Source organism: Diabrotica undecimpunctata, chromosome 4, assembly GCF_040954645.1.
Source record: "Diabrotica undecimpunctata isolate CICGRU chromosome 4, icDiaUnde3, whole genome shotgun sequence".
NCBI lineage: Eukaryota > Metazoa > Arthropoda > Insecta > Coleoptera > Chrysomelidae > Diabrotica > Diabrotica undecimpunctata.
This window is the reverse complement of record NC_092806.1, coordinates 105202493-105220676: the sequence shown is the minus strand read 5'-3', so window position 1 is coordinate 105220676 and position 18184 is coordinate 105202493. Positions and strand designations below refer to the sequence as shown.

Here is an 18184-nt window from a genome sequence, read left to right as displayed (position 1 = left end):
TATAGATTAGCATGTATAAATAAAAAACTTTATTCAAAATTTATTCTTCTTTTTTTAATGACAAAAGTTAATCTTAGCTATTAATAAAGGGTGATAAGAATTTTTGTATTGTATATTTCCGATAGCGATGCTGTCAATATATTCTTAACTAATTATATATCTAAGTATATCTAACTATCCTTTATCAAAGACTAAAATTCTCAGCAATTTAGTAGTAAATTTCCATAATAAAGTTTTCAATAAACGAAGTTGTGGAAGTTGCCAAAAACTCAGTTTGCCTCTTTCGATTAGATATAAATTGCGCATATTTGAATCCCTTTTTTTCAAGACCTTGTTCTTAATTTGAACTCTAACTGTGTAATTGTATTGAAATTATAGTTTTAACAGAACTTCCTTTTCAAAAACTTACTGGTCAAAAATATAGATAAACTTAAACTAAAACACTGCTCTTCCAAAGTCGTCTTACCTCATATATTAATAAAACTATATACCCAGTAGAACTTACCTAATCGTGTTGGGTAAACTAGTTTGGTGACTTCGTTTGCAATATGCATTTCTAACAGCAACTAAACCTTTCCGAATATCAAAGAGCTTATATGATTGAGTCTAATAGCTTTCAAACTACAACAACTGACTTAAAGTACTTGGAAGCGATCAAATTGGTGTGTACATTTAATGATCGCTTTAGTGTTAAAGTCGGTTGACATTATATAGATTAATTAAATGATCTTAACTTTAACTTTTTTGTATTGTAATTTGGATATACTCTAGCTCAATCTAATAATACAGTATAGTAGAAAAATACAGAAAAATGAAAAACAAATATTAATAAATTTCATGAATTAATCTTTTCGGATTCTTTGTACTTCATAACTTAATTCCATATTGTATTTAGGTTAATTGGAAAGTCAATTCAATTGGAAATAAAAAAACCGAAATAACAAAAAAAGAATATTGCAATATAAAAAACAGAAAATGGATCATACACGAAGCAAAAATTCACACTAAATATAAGAATGCTTTACCAAATACAAAAAAAGAACGTTGTGCTAATAGTTATCTTATTAGATTAAAAACTACTTTTTGACAGTATTATTAACAATTCTTTAAATATTAATAGAAAAATTTCAAATGTCCACAGTAAACGATTTGTAATGATTTTCTTGTTTAAAAAAATGTATAATTTTACACCAAAAAGTTGACTTTTTAACCCAATCTGAGACTCCAGTAATTTAACATGTACAGTTCCTTTCAATATAAAATAAAGACAAACTTCCCAAGAAAAACAATTAATTTCTGGCCTCTGATATAAAAAACACTCTTCTTGCAAAGAAGAAGAAGTATATCGAAGCAAAAAAAACACAATTGTTTATCACCTTTAGACCCACATCTCGATCATAAAATTTCAAGCCATATCAAAAGGAAAGCAAATATTTAAAATTGTATCTCAGGGGTCAGCTGTCTCCAGTCTATCCAGGACTCCCGTAGACTTTCACTCACCCTTTTTTTGTAACTAATTAAAAACTTCTTTCAAAAATGATCTACTTATAAACTTTGACAACCGGATTCTTCCAACATTTTTTTTTCTATGATAATCCCCCCTTCCCCCCTTTCTTGATTCTCTTCTTTTTGTCTTTTCTCCTCTCTCCATCTAAAATAATTCCTAGCCAATCAACTTCTTCAATTTTCACCCCTCCAGACTTTTTCTATGTGGCAGTAATTCTTTCCGAAGTTAACATGATCTTTTTCTAACTTGGCAGCACCGTACTGATGACGACCAAATAGTGAGAAATACGTAGAGAGCTACATGTGCTTTCTGTGATTTTCCGGGTTTGAATTTAAGTTGAATAATTTTACATTATTTTGGCGACGTTTAGGCAAAGTCGCACTTGCCATTGTCAAGTCAGATATTAAAGCTTCTTTCTGGTGCTGAAGTAAACTGACTCTCATGGTCGATACGGTTATTTATATAACTGATCGAGGCGCTCTTCTCTCGAAAGGTCCTTGGCAAGTCTTCTTGTTGTTGGTCCTGTCCATGTGTATGTAGGAGGAGTCCTACTGGTCCTTTTTGTGACCTGATGTATTTCTAACTTTTTCTTGAGTACCATTTTCCATGTTATTGGCAGGCTTTGAACATCGTCTCTTTGGTTTAGAGTATTGGGATTTTTTTCTATGACTAGTGATTCTGTGATTTCGCGTTTTTTTTTTTTTAATTTCAATGTTAGCTAGCATCGTAGTTTGGTTTAGGTTTATTGTATGTTCTGTGTTTGAGACAAAATATGCAAGGGACGAAGTTTTTTATCTCCTTTCGATGACATTTCGATGTTCTTCTCTTCTAACATTAATTCTTCGGTTGGTTTGTTCGACGTACAATTCGTCACAGTCCCCACATGGAATCTCGTATACTCCTTGATTTTCTAACGATATTTTTGTTTTGGCGGATGGTAAAATAGTTGAGATTTTTCTGTCGGTATTAAATATCGTTTCTATTTTATATTTTCTTAGCACCGTCTCTATTTTCTCTGTTGTATCCTTTTGTATGATCCTTTTTAATGGGATATGTTTAGAAGCTGTTTTTTCTTAGCACTGTTTTCAAATTCTACATTTCTTTCTTTTATGTTCGTCTAACGGTCTTTCGGATCGTGTCATCAGAGTTTTAATCACTGAATATAATTGTGCAGGAAGATGATGTAAATTTTCATGTAGGTATCTGTTGGTATGTGTCGGTTTTCGGTATACTGTGTCTGCTATGTGCCTGTCTTTCTTCTTTAATATTAACACATCTAAAAATGGTAATTGTTCGTTTTCTTTCAGTTCGGGTTTGGGTTTTTGTTCGGCTGTTCCTATTGCTCGCTGTTTGATTTCTTGTATAAACAGGTTTGCTATTACCAGTGACAGTGGTGAACCCATTGGTGTTCCTTCAACTTGTTTATATATTTGCTCTTTATATATGTGTTATTCTTATAACACATTTTTCTATTATCTTTGCATATAATATATGTGTTATTTTAGCAGTGCTTTCTTAGATGCAGAGTATTCTGTGGTATTGATACTGTTTGTTTATAATTTCTAATGATTCATCTATAAAAACATTCGTGAAAAGTGAGACTACATCGAAGCTGACTAACAAATGTCTCGAATCCAGAGGCACGTCTTTTATACGCTCGATGAAGTGGCTTGCATTCTTGACGTAAGAATCCGCTTCATCTTCATATGGTTGTACTTCTTTAGCTAGAAATTTTGCCACAGTTTGTAGGGGAGATCCGATATATCAGTTACATCTCATACTTAGAGAGAAGTCGTCAAGATGTCCAAAACTTTACGGCCTACCCAAGGTACATAAGGCAGGATTACCATTGCGAGCAATAGTTAGTTATATCGGACTAGTATGGGATAATAAAGCTTTTTGCGGCCATAGATGTAACTACATGGGTCTTTAAGAAGTTATTTCATTATTACTTCCTTTAATTGAAAATATTTGATTTTACGCTTAGAGTTTCCTAATAAGGCGCTCTGATGAGTCCTGAAAGGTCGAAATACGTTTAAGCGAATTGTAGAAGGACTATATGTGAAATGAAATATTACGAAACTGCCTTTTCTATATCTTTATTTACTTGTATTTTGAGTATTAGAAGCCAGTTCATGAAAGGTTCTTACTTAGATGAATCGATATGGTGTGGAATGCAATTTTTTATTCCCAATGTCAGTTTATTCATCGTCTTTTTGCTTTGTAGATCGTAGAAGGCACAGATTTAGGTGAGAATCTGAATTTTTTGGTTTCGAACAAGTAGAAATCTTTGGATTTTTACTTTTTGCTTTAAATCTTATTGTATTTATCACAAACCAGTAGTTATATTTTTAGAATATAATGATAATAAAAATGAAGTAATTAAATATAAAACTTTAAGTTAATAATGGAAATGTAAATGATGAATAAATTCTAAATTTTATTTAACAAATTCTTAAAATTACTAAAATCTGTAAACAAATCTTTGGAAGAAAAGTAATTAAGATAATTTATATTTTAACAATATTTAATGTGTGGTGTTATTATTTATAAATATTAACAATTTAGTAATAAGTAGACCTAAAATTTAATTAACCCACATATTATTATTGTAATAATGCGCTATAAGAAGTAGTCTCTTCTGTCGATACTCCTTATGTGCCACGTGCTGTTTTTTGAATTGTAAGCCACATTTTGATTGTAACTTTAAACTAGAATATGCTTCACTTGCAATCATCGAATACCTGCAATTTACAAAATAATGTTTACTGAATTTATTACACTTTGTGTTAAAAAAGTGTGTATTAATAAATTACTTGATTCATCTACGTTTTCGGCTTGTCTATCCAACAATTTAAATTTGGCCAGGTTGAAGTCATTTACTTGAAAAATATTTTTACTACATTAGTGATTGCTACGTGTTTTGACCAAAGTTTTTAACCTTGCTCAAAACACGTATTTTAATGTTTCTCATCCAGTAACCATCTTTTCTCTTTTCCAGGTGCTCACATAAACGTAGGACGAACTTACAATCATCTGAAAATGTTCAAGGAAGCCGAGGAAGCATACTTGAAAGCCAAATCCCTTCTACCTAAAGCTAAACCGGGCGAGAGTTACCAAGCCCGGATAGCACCCAATCATTTAAACGTTTTCTTAAATCTCGCTAATTTGATATCGAAAAACTCGACACGACTGGAAGAGGCCGACATGCTTTATAGGCAGGCTATAAGTATGAGAGCGGATTATACGCAAGCTTATATTAATCGAGGAGATATATTGATAAGGTTGAATAGGACCAAAGAGGCACAGGAAGTATACGAGAGGGCCCTTCTCTACGATAGCAACAATCCTGATATCTACTACAATGTAAGTATAGTTTTGAATTATTATTATAGGGCTTTATTTGTATGAAAAGCTGAGTAAACTAATGAGAGTATAGAGTATTTAAAAAATTTCGTATAATCTGAAAACATTTACATTTTACAATTTCGTAAATTTTCGGTAAATTTGTTGCGTCAAATTTCTACACTGTTTCAGATAATTTTTATACGCGGTAAAAAGTAAATTTATACTATTTAAAATTACACATTCACGAATATGGAAAAATTTAAACAAATGAAAATCATATAGAGCTCGATTTTGCAAGTGGGTAAGTTCGATAAAATGCAGGGTGTCCCAAGATGTTTTTAGCAGCCTATAATTCAGGAAATAATGTATATTTTTATTTGAAAATTGAGATATGTCAATTGGACCTGCAATATTATCAATTCATGTATACATGAGATAGGTGATGTCATCACGGGTGCTGAAATGGATCAGGGACTTAAAGTAAGGTCAGATGAAAGGGTTTTCATCCCAAATTCAATGGTGTACCACAATGGAAGTATTAATATAAATAAGTACGCTAAAGTTTTAATTTAATGCTTAATTTTAACAATAATAAATAAAATTTAAAATGTTCTTCATTATAAACGATTTTTTTAAAATGGTCCCATACAAAAAATCTAATGGTGATAGCATAGGCAATTTTCGAGGCCATCGGATGGGTCCTTTAGTTCCAATCGATCTTCTTGAAAATGTGGCATTAACGTAATTGATTACAATACCGCTGTTATGTGGGGTATCTTTTTGCCATTCTATAACTCCTCTTTGTCGTAAAGGAATATTCTCTAGTAACAAAGGTCTTTTTTTAGGAAATTCAGATATCTCTGACAATTCAAATATTCTTCAAAAAAATGTGGACCTATTAAACGCCCATTAGATACCCCACACCAAACAATAATTTCCCACATAGTTTAAAAGCAATTGTCTTTTGACCAGCGGGGGTTTTCCACTGATTACAATCCCATTATTATGGAAATGAGCTGTATTCTTCCACAAAATTCCAGTTAAGTCTGGCTTACATCTCTTACATTATGGCGATAAAGGTTAGTCTTCGATCCAAATGGGTTGGTAACAATTCATGAACCTAACACAGTTTAAATGGATGCTAATGGTTTTTTTAGAATCCTTTGAACTGTAGTTGAAGACGTTGCAGTTTCTGCAGCAATAGACATAATATGTTAAGTTACATATGCTAAAACATTCACCAAACTTTGTTCGGTCTGTATTGGTTTAACATAATCTCTATGTTTATTGTTCGAAATAAACCTTGTATCTTCTCTTTTTCGGAATAAATCTTCTCATCAACCGTAGCAAAAGTTACATAAGACGGTTTTTTTCTTTCGGGAAAGCGTTCCGTGAATATGTGCATTTCGAGCATTTTTTCTGCATTCTCCAGAAATCAACACCATATCTACGTATTCATTAGGTATAAATAGGAAAGGTATTTTTACTCATGTATAAAACTATTTCAAAATTCTGTTGTAAAACTATAATGAACGTATCAGTAAGAGAACACAAGAAATAACATTAGCTGCTACTATTTGTAAAATCAAAAAATAATTTAAATAGAGCAAGTTATCTAAATAATAACTCGCTTTTTTTGTGAATTTGCAAAAACTCTTAAAATATACTAGTTTCAGGTTAATTTGAATAGTTATTAACATTAATACCCTCATTTTGGTACACCTTTAAATTTGGGATAAGAAAGCCTTTCGTTTGATCTCCACCCCCATGATCCACTTAATATTTTCCATTGTAATGAGGTCATAGTGGACGTGATGACGTAATAGATGTCATGTATACATTATGATAGTATTGTAAGCCCAATTGACATTTTCCAATTTTCAAACAAAAATGTTTATTACTTCATGAGTTATAGGCTGTTAAAAACATCTTGGGAACACCCTGTATAGTTGGAAAAAATGTTACAGTAACTCATTTTCAAGTGTTATACTACGTTGATTAATTACCATTTACTATCTAAAATGTATGATTTTGAATATTACCCGATCATTGTAGGTTCAATGTCATTTCCATTATAAATAATTCGTATATTGGCTTATTCTTAAACCAGAAGCTTTTATTTACCTTTAAGAAGATATTTTTAGAACTTAATTTACAATTTACGTTATTTCAAAGATTGTATCTACATAATTGCTACGTTTATTTTAATGATCGCTTTCTTAATTCCAGTTTGTACTTCTTTTACTTGACATTCATGACAATTTAATGTATATTCTTACATTTTTTTATACTCTTTTACCTAACTTTGTTTCTAGTTTTTCCTTGTCTGTCATTGTCTTAGATACTTTACAAATATATATTTCTTTAGTTTCTTTAATACTTTCTTTTAGAGTGTATATTTAATTTATATTCATATATCTTTCTATAAAAATCTTATACATATCTTATAAACATGAATAATATAAATATTCTATTTATAATATTCATATTTCATACAGCATACATATAACTTCATTAACATTTATATTTCATATTCATGTATCACTTATTCATTTCTTTATTTATCCCATTTCATGTTGATATATCACTTGTATATCTTTCTTCATTTCATTTTCTGCACATCATAATTCTAAATTCTGCTTAGATCCATATGCACAAGCCTTAGCATGATATGGTTAACTCAAAAGAACAGAATCGACATATCATCATCATGCAACCTCTTCTGTGTTCTGTGCGGCCTGTTGCCATTTTTTGGACATTCGTTTAATGTCGTCCATTCAGCGTGTTGGTGGCCGTCCTCTGCTGCGTTTGTCTTCCCTTGGGCGCCAGTCAATTAGTTTTCTGGTCCATTTTGAGTCTTTTATTCTCGCTATGTGACCTGCCCAATTCCATTTCAGCTTGGCTATGCGTTCGACGACATCAGTGATAGCTGTTCTTTTGCTTAGGTCGTTGTTCCTTATTTTGTCTTTTTTTGTCACGCCGAGAATCGATATTTCCATGCACCTTTGCGCCACTCGCATTTTTATTGCTGTTGTTTTTATGAACGCAAGAATTTCTGCTCTGTAAGAAGATCAAAGAAATATCGAATATACACAAAAGCCACCACAGAACAAGAATACGCAACGACAGAAACAAATACATAGAGTCAGAAGAGGAGATAGCAATGGCGTGGAAAGAATACGCAGAAAGACTTTTTAATGACGAAAAACCAACACAACCAACGCGCAAACTTCCTTCCGAAAACTTATCAGGGCCATCAATAATGCGAAGTGAAATAGAATATGCAGTTTGAACCACAAGGACGCATAAAGCAACAGGTCCAGATGAAATTAATATAGAAGCAATAAAACTACTAGACGAGGAGAGTATCGAAATCTTGGTAAAGCTGTTCAATAGAATTTATGATACTGGTTACATTCCGCGAGAATGGCTGCAGTCATCCTTTGTGATGATCCCAAAAACAGCTAATGCCACAAAATGCAATGAACACCGCTTAATCAGTTTAATGAGTCACTTGCTGAAACTCTTGCTTAGGATATTACACTCAATACACTCAAGAATGTACAAGATACTAGAAGAACTTAGCGGGTCAACACAATTCGGTTTTAAGGGAGGACTAGGAACAAGAGAGGCAATTTTATGTTTGAACACTTTAATACAAAACTGTTTAGATCAACGAAAAGATGTCTACCTCACCTTCATCGACTACGAGAAGGCATTTGACAATGTTAAACATGATATCATGATGGAACTACTACATAGGGCCAACATTGACCAGAAGGAGATCAGAATTATTCAGAATCTATACTGGAACCAAATGGCAAAGGTGAGAATTGATCAAGACTAATATACGGATGTTCTACGGAATGGAGTCATGGACGTTGAAAAAGATTGATACCAAAAAATTAGAGGCATTTGAACTGTGGATGTATCGCAGAATCCTGAGAATATCATGGACCGAGAGGGTCACAAATGTCGAGGTCTTGAGAAGAATGAATAAAGAAAAGGAAGTCATATTTACGATCAAAAAACGAAAACTGCAATACTTGGGACACATTACAAGAGGCGAAAGATATGAACTGCTTCGAATAATTATGCAAGGGAAAATAGCAGGAAAAAGGTCCATAGGAAGAAGACGAAACTCCTGGCTAAAGAATCTACGGGAATGGTATAGCTGTAGCAGCAACGAATTGTTTCGGTCAGCAGTTTCGAAAATACGTATAGCCCTGATGATCGCCAACCTTCGGAACGAAGATGGCACTTGAAGAAGAAGAATATACGGATGAATTTGAGATCCTGAAAGGTGTCCGCCAAGGCTGCATACTCTCTCCGATGCTTTTTAATTTATATGTTGAAAATATATTTGCGGAAGCATTAGAAGACACGGAATTAGGTATTAAGGTGAACGGCATACCAATTAGCAACCTACGCTATGCGGACGACACAGTGATTATAACTGATAATTTGGAAGATCAGCAGTTATTACTTGATAGGGTGAATAGCATAGGTAACAAATATAGCCTCAAAATCAACATTTTGAAAACGAAATATATGGTCATTAGCAGAAACCCTCCAGAAAACCCGATAATATGCATAGGTGACGATCGCATAAATGCGTGAAAACTTTTAAATACCTTGGCACCACAATCAATGACCAATCGGATCCACAACAAGAGATAAAAACCCGAATACAAATGGCAAGACAAGCTTTTGTGAAATTCAGACCGCTCCTATATAATCAAAACCTAAATTTCGAAATACGCTACAGAATGGTCAAGTGCTACATATGGTCCATCTTGCTTTATGGCATGGAAACGTGGACTTTGAAAAAAACATCTATCAACAAACTTGAAGCATTTGAAATGTGGTCATTAAGAAGAATGATGCGCATACCTTGGGTGGATAGAGTTCGAAACGATGACGTCCTTAAGAGAGCCGGCGTGGAAAGAGAACTCTTTAAATTAATTAAACAACGCAAGATTGGTTACCTTGGGCACATATTGAGAGGAGCAAAATATGAAATACCACAGTTAATCCTACAAGGGAAGATCGAAGGTAGGAGAGGAGCCGGCCGCAAACAATTATCCTGGTTAAGGAATATTAAAGAATGGACAGGAATACACAATACAGGCGAGCTGTGTCACGCCGCCAAGAACAGAATTCTAGTAATGAGATAGTCGCCTACGCACTTTGGTGTATGGCATGTTATGAAGAAGAAGAAGGTCATAATAGGAAGAACGCATGTCTTCCGTTTCATGGCTATTGAGATGTTACTCTTAAAGATGTCTCTTAGTGTAGAAGGTATAATGTGGTTTTACACGGATTGTGGTGTTTTGGTGCAATGTTTGTACCAATTTTGTAAGCCAGTAGTCTATTCCGCTATTGTTCAGAGCAGTTATAATGCTGTCCAATTCCACGGTATTAAAGGCTTTGTGAAAGTCTACGAACATAAGTACTAGTGATCTGTTATATTCTATCGATTTTTCTGTTAAGGTTTTTACTGTTTGTAGGTGATCGTTTGTTCCGAATTTTGAGCAGAAGCCAGCTTGTTCTCGGTGCTGGTAGAAATCCAAGTTTTTTTTCTATTCTTGTAATTATTCGGGTAAATATTTTATAGATGTGGTTCAATAAGCTGATTGGTCTATAGTTTTCTAGGTGCGCCTTATCTTCTTTCTAGCGTAGTAAAATTGTTTCTGCATTGTTCCATGTTTTCGGTATGCAACAATCTGTTAGGCAAAGGTTAAATCTCCAAACCAGGTTTAAGGCAAATACCTCCCAACAAAATGTCAGATTTTAAAACAATCGACAGAATTCTTCTTCGATAATTCTTCCAACTCTTAATCCACCTTTGATTCATATGCTTAAACTAACTACGGTAACCTTAAAAAACTAGAATGGGTAATATATAAGTTTCTAAGTTTTATTATTTCTTTTGTAAAAGGAGCAGTGGGTTTTTGACTATGTTTTATTGTCCAAGTTTGTCTTACAACTCAGCTTTCAAATATACTTTTTCCATAGCTAATATTAAAGTGTTGCTATAACAACTGTTTTGAGTAGATAAAGTATCACTTTAACCGCAAGGGTAGATAAAGTGACACTTTAACAGCAAGAGTAGTACTGGATTGATTTTCTGGTCCGCCAAGTATACACTTGGATACAGCAATCTTATTGCTTATTGACTCTTCAATGTAAGATTCTGCAACAGATGATATTCCGTCCATTTCGTATTTATTCACTTTGCACACAAAACGCAACAATATTCTCCGCAAAAACCAAAACGTAATATTTGTTTGACATTTGTTGACAGAGTAATTCATATCCCTAGCAACGGAGCAACACAATTGCGATTTTTGTGCTAAAAATTACAATTTTCTTTAAAATTCCATTTTTCTCCTGAACTTGAAGTCTTGCTATAGAAAAAAATGTTGTATTGCACACGACGATAAAATCGAATTATCTTCTCGAGCATAATTGTATTGCACACGACGATAAAATCGAATTATCTTCTCGAGCATAATTAGCGTCTCGACTGACGTCTCGACGCTAAAAAACGCTCTCGAAGATAAAGTACAATTTTATCGTCTTGTACTAGGGATGGGAAAAACCTACCGGTTTTAACCGAAAACTGGTTTTTTTACTTCGCAATAACCGGTTTTATCGGTTGTTTTTTTGTCCCGGTTATAACCGGTTTTTTATTTTTAAAGTAAAAACCGGTTATTAGGTTTTTACGGTAATTAGGATTAGGTTAGGTATTGTTTTATATTCCAATCATAATTATTATTCTCAAGTAATTATTCCAAACAAAACCATAATTCAAATTTTATTTTATTTTATAATTACAGAAGCAAACTGAAAGTGCAAACTTGTAACCTATTGGATTAAAAAAACCGAAAACCGGTTTTTGGAAAAACCGGTTTTTTTGGCCGGTTATAACCGCCAGGTTAAACCGTAAGCAAAAAAAACCGGTATAATCGAAAACCGGTGTTTTGTCAAAAACCGCCATCCCTATCTTGTACAATAAATAACTATTTTTTTTCTAATTTAAATAATTCTTCTTAAAATTTATTTTGCAGTATCTGACATTTGCTTATTGCAATGTTCGACTTAATGCTCTTAAAGTAATCACTAATCGTTATATTATTAAAAAAATCATTTCGATCTCATTTCTGTAAACAATATTAATATTCAGATCCATATAAAAACACTGACATACAAATCGATAATAATACAGAATAGGCTTTGATAATAATATAAATATAAAAAAAATCAAATAATCAATAATAAAACATTCAGTAATAAAAGCAATTCGAAAGAGTGTTTTCATAAAAAAAATTTACTTACTTATTATGTACACTGTGTCTCTTCACTGGTCCTTTTCTTCTAAGCCATCTGGGTTTGTCCAATGTTCATTTTTCCGCCTTCGTTTCCAATTGGTAATAACTATTTCCATCAGAGATCGCCATGTAGTATTAAATAGGGTTTGGTATTTAGGTTAAGGTGCCTTTTCAGACCTTAGTCAATTAAACTAATAACGAAATATATTTCAATTAACGTAATTATATTACGTTGTTTTACATTTCATGACTAACTCGAAACAATATTTATAAATACAGGTCCGTGACCTGCACTAATGTTGCAAGACAATATTCTACTATGTATATTTTACAATGACTATTATTGATTGATGACATGATTACTATTCTAACACGTCATTCTACGTCTTGGTATTTATAGTTTTAGTTATAGTAACAAATGTGTGATTTTCAATGTTGTATACCAATATACTACATTGTAGGTTCGATATCATTTTCATTATAAATAATTCGTATATTGACTTCGTAAACCATGAACCTTTATTCGCTTTTAATGTTTAAGTGTTAAAACCCTACTTTATCTTGCAACTCATGCTAGTTCACTTAAAGTATTCCTTCTTAAATTTTAATATCGAACATGGCCTGTAGAAAGTCTCCATGTCTAACAGGAGAGTTACCGCTCCATTTAAGAAAAATGTATCTTAGTCTATCTTATGCTACAGCAGTTCTCTTAAATTCAAATAATCTTGTCACACATAACACTGAAACTGATTGTTTTACCAAACTCCTTCTAGATAAAAGTAAAAATATTCTTTACTATGAAAGGGTTCGACAGTATCTAAATGCGTTATCAATTGAACTACCATTAATCTTATTCTCAGTTAATAGTAAGACACCTCCATCCTGGACAATACCTCTTCCACACAATAATCTCAGTCTATCTGTTTTCAATAAAGATAAAACAAACCATACCAATATACTTCAGTGCTTTCTCTCAATAATTTCAAATTAAAAAGATTTTCCTTCTTATACATCTACTGGCGCATCCAAAACTTCAGACAGCTTAGGAGCTGTCGTTATAGATTCTAATCAACACCACAGATTCACATTATCACTATTAAATACTGTTCACACGGCTGAGATTGGTGCCATCCTACAAACGTTGATAATTATAAAGAAGAATAAATATAGTACGACAGTAGCTATCACTGACTATTTAAGCTTCATTCTGACAATCAATCAGTTGTATCCAAAACATCCAATTGAATTGAAGTGAAAATTGAATTAGATATTTTACACCAAAAAAACACCGACATCGTAATACTTTTGGTCCCATTGCAGGTAGGTATTCGAGGAAACGAAAAAGCAGATTTCTGTGTTAGAGATGCAGCAAACAACGAAAAGTCAACAATAGTGAATGAAGTGGTTGCTAGTTCATTAAAACAGTGATTAAATACAAAATCCAGTGTAAGTGGCAAAGTGAATGGATAACTCCCAATCGAAGTTAAAATAAATTAAACTATCTATAACTATAAAAACCTGGACGAAGCAAAATGCTAGTCTGTCCAACCAGGTTAGAATTGATCGATTGCGCTTAGGTTATACGCGAATAACGCACACATATTTATTTGACGAAAAGATTCAAGTCAAGGGGCAACCCATTCACACACATACACATAGTCTGGGCAGATCACCGTTCCGTCAGTCTAGTTCACCGTTCAGGTCGATCAAGATGTAAAAAATGTAAAAAAAAATTTACTTGTAATGTAAAACAATTTTTTAAATTGTTTATTTTGCATTGTTAATCAAATTAATTTAGACTAATTAAATTATACTAAATACAGTGCATTCTCAACATAACGAAACTGAAAAGAAATTAAAAAATATTTTCGTATTTTTGCGACGCGCAACGGTTAAGGAACACTTTTTTCGCTTCTAAACCTTTTTTATTTTATATTAAGTACTTAACTTTTAACAATAATTATTGTCTTACAAAAAATTGAACATGTCTGAACCTGCCGAGACATGAATTATTGTGAAATTTAGTGTAAATAATTGTTACAATACGTCATATGAAAGTTATAAGTTGACAAAATTCGTTACATTGACGGTCTTTATATTAAAGTTACCCTGTTTTTTTCTCTCTTTGGGCCCGTCTGATCAAAAAGACCTTCTTTATAACTGAAGCTAAAGTTTATTGTGTGTTTGCTGCCCATTGTTTTTTCCTACACCAAGTGTAGAATTTTTGTACCCTGTAGAAGTTTGTACAGGTCTTTTGCTTGGTGTGTCCTAAATATACCAGAGTATCCCCTTGGTTGCTCATACAGTCTTTTCTTTTACGATCTATGGTTCTAGTTTCTTATCACAGAGTCTGCAGTTAAGTTCTCCATTGTAAATGTCTATTTTATCCTGGAATTCTCTTACTGGTCCATGCCCGGCCAATACTCCTGTTACTATTCTCAGTTTATTCCTGCCATGTAAAGCAGTTCCTCGGTTCTTTTTCTATATGATCCACCAATGAAGATTTTTTTATGTGTTTGTTTTGGAACTTTCCCAATATTGCTTATATCTTCCTTTCATCCAGTCTTTTACAACCCTACGAACTGCCGCCTTTGGTATTCCCAGAGTTAGAGCCGGTTAGTGTGATTCGTTAAATCCTCTTTTTATAAGTTGATCTGCTGTTTCGTTGTTCTCGATGCCCTGATGTTCTGGTACCTCAATTTTGACGGTCAAAAAATATATGGATCTGCTCCTTTTCAAGAGCTCTCATTATTTCCTTTTGCACATTGCAGTATTGCATAAATCTCCGCTTGAAAAACGGTGAAGTTCCTCCCCACGGCAAAACTTTCACTTATGGTTATGGTATTCCTTGTTTCTCCATACATTCCTGTTTGGAATAGACATCCTATAGGAATTCTTAAAATTGTATTTTTTCGTCATGTGATCTGGTTTCTCATTAAAAATGTCCTTCGTCACAGTCCTTGTGATACTCAAGGTTACACTGTATATACATATTAATTTTTCCTGCCATGTTTTTAATTTTCTCTGAGAATCAGAGTATAATGGATATGCGACGAGACATTTGACGAAAATATGATACAACAACTGAAAACAATTGGCGGACTACTGTGTCCTTCTTCTTCTTGTAGTGCCTATCCGCTTCGAATGTTGGCGACCATCATGGCAATCTGTATTTTGCAAACTGCGGCACTGAAAAGATTTGTGGTTGTCGTGTGGAACTACGTACGCAGATTTTTCAGCCAGGTAGTTCTTCGTCTTCCTGGTCTTCGTTTTTCTTTTACTTTTCCTTGAAGAATTAATTGCAGTAACTTATACCTTTTGCTCTCATACCAACTCATACCATGTTATATTACAACAATTAAATGCAGTTTCAGGAGCGGTAGGCTTAAAAATGAACTTCAGTAAAACAAAAATACTGAACCGAGACCAGACAAATATAGCAATACAAAATCATACTATAGAAAATGTTGAACATTATTTATATCTAGGTCATGTCATCAAACTAGGAAAACCAAATCAAGATGCTGAAATTAAAAGAACACAACTGGCATGGGGCGCTTTCGGCAAACTAGCATATGTCTTGAAAAACACCTCCATTCCTGTAAACTTAAAGAAAAAGGTGTGTAACACATGTATACTACCAGTTTGTACCTACGGCTTGGAGACAGTAGCCCTTACCAAAAAATCTTCTAAAAAAATTAGAAACAACGCAAAGAGCAACGGAACGCATCATGCTTGGAATATCACTGAGAGGCAAGATTAGAAACACCGAGATAAGACGTAGAACGAAGATTAGGGATATTGTGGAAGAAATTACAAAAATGAAATGGCGCTGGGCACGTCACGATGTAGTCCGATATAATGACAACAGGTGGACGCGGAGAATTCTAGAATGGAGACCAAGGACGACAACAAGAAGCATGGGAAGACCTCAAAAAAGATGGGTAGATGACGATAAAAACAGTGGCAGGCAAACAGTGGATTAGATTGGCGCAAGATAGAGAAAGATGGAAGCAGTTGGGAGAGACCTACATTCAGGAGTAGATGGAAAATGGTTAACAAATAAAGATCTAAATTTAGTCTGATTAGTAGTTTGGCCGAGAAATATAAGTAGTGATTTAAAAAAATTGATGATACGCCTTTCTAATGAAACATAAACAATATGAATCAAGCTGAAAGCAAAACCGAAACTATATTAGTAATTACATCCTGTAATTTGTTGCTGTAACCTTTCATAATACAGATGGTTAAAATAAGTTTAGTGATGTTTCAATTTCCAATTTTAAGTGGAAATTAAAACGCCAATAAACTTATTTTAACCTTTAATTGTGAAGTGTTCCCAATACCATAGTTAAAATTTTAAAATCAAATCACTTACGCTACATAATGATGCATAATATACGCTGATTATGTCAAACTTGTGCAGATAGGCTTAAAATACCTTTCAGGGAATTATTCCTATTAGCCTTCCACCTTTAAAAAGAAATTTACTGTAAAATCTCTAGCATAATTACAAAATCCTGATAAATAGGAAGTATTTTTCCTAGCGATCAATTCGTGTAATTTGAAAGCATATTGGTATGTATCTACGTCAAAACCCTCTTCCAACGTAAACAAAGGTTACAAAAAAGCATATATCAGCAGGGGAGATGTATTGATAAACTTGAATAGGTTCATAGGGACGTGGATGTTTATGAAAAAGCCTCCTTTGTATACCAACATCTCTGATGTTTGTTATTAAAGAGACGGTCTTCTCTTTTGCTGAAATTATAGCTTTTGTTGAGATAAGTGCCTTTGCTGTGGTTGTGAAAAAATATACAAACATTTAATAAGTATGCATCTATAGCGCGTTCGCTGTATAGGGCATTGTGTGTTTTAACGTTTTGATAGAGGAATACTCTTTTTGCAGTTTATGAATTTTTTGAAATCAATAAAATTAATAAAGTTATAAAAGGAGATGAGGGTTTTACGAGCTATCTATTCGCATATACTAATTTATTTTAACAAGCATTTAATTGAAAATAAAAAAATACTATATTTTCTATATGATGATAAATATTATCCAAACAATAAAAAACGTATCACTTAAACATTGAATGAATTGAGTTTCACATACATAATAAATTAATGAAAAAATTCTGATGTCAGATAGGTAGATCTTCAGAATATGTTTTAGTAGAAGATGGTTAAGACAAGTACAAGAGCTACTTATCTGACTGATGTGATATGCCTTACTAGGCAAGAAGAAAAATAAGTTACAATAGCGCAATATGGTCTATAATGACTGATACATCGGAGATGTTACCAAAATCATCAACAACAAATTTTACAAACAATAGAATAGCAAATTAGGCACTGAATCCACTTGAGAATAACTACGAACTAACACTCTTTGAAAGATAGTAGTTTATGGAATTGTAATGGTATTACTATTATTGCCTAGTTTGCACTATGCTAGTATTTTAGTCCAGTAGCAAGTAATTTAGTAGCTGAAATACGACGCAATAAAGTAAATAAACTAATAAAACTAGTCGTAATGCCCCCACTACACATTGGCAGACGCGTCTGCGGACGCATCTGCAGAGGTATCATCACAAGCTGACCACACATCTGGACACATCTGTAAATCGTTCAGTCTGTGTTAATACTTGGGAGATGTAATATCTACGTGAGCATTAAAAAATGGATGTTGATGTTGAGACCATAGCTGCCTCAGCTATATGCCTATTTAGAACGTTCAACTACTACTTGAGTGTACATCGGAATAGAATCATTAAAAAAAATGATCGGAAAAGAAGAAGCCAGAAGTCAGATGTGTGGAAAGGCGTGTCCGCACCGAAACCCTTTGATCTGTGCTAAAAAAACCGACAACAATCGGATATCTTGCAGACGCATCAAATCAAATATGAATAAGTAAATTTGTGTGATTAATAAAAAAACTATGGATACGAAATTGGATACCTACTGTCTGTGTCAAGTTAAGAATTCATAAAGG

The 18184-nt window shown here is 33.2% G+C and overlaps 1 protein-coding gene across 1 annotated transcript in view; it reads left to right on the top strand.

The window, feature by feature from the left end:
• LOC140439834 (protein O-mannosyl-transferase Tmtc3-like) overlaps window positions 1–18184 on the top strand; it is a 636225-nt gene that overhangs the window by 466330 nt on the left and 151711 nt on the right. The window contains exon 8 of the mRNA XM_072529987.1: window positions 4509–4873. Within this exon, the coding sequence (XP_072386088.1) occupies window positions 4509–4873 (365 nt within the window). The remainder of the gene's footprint in view (window positions 1–4508; window positions 4874–18184) is intronic.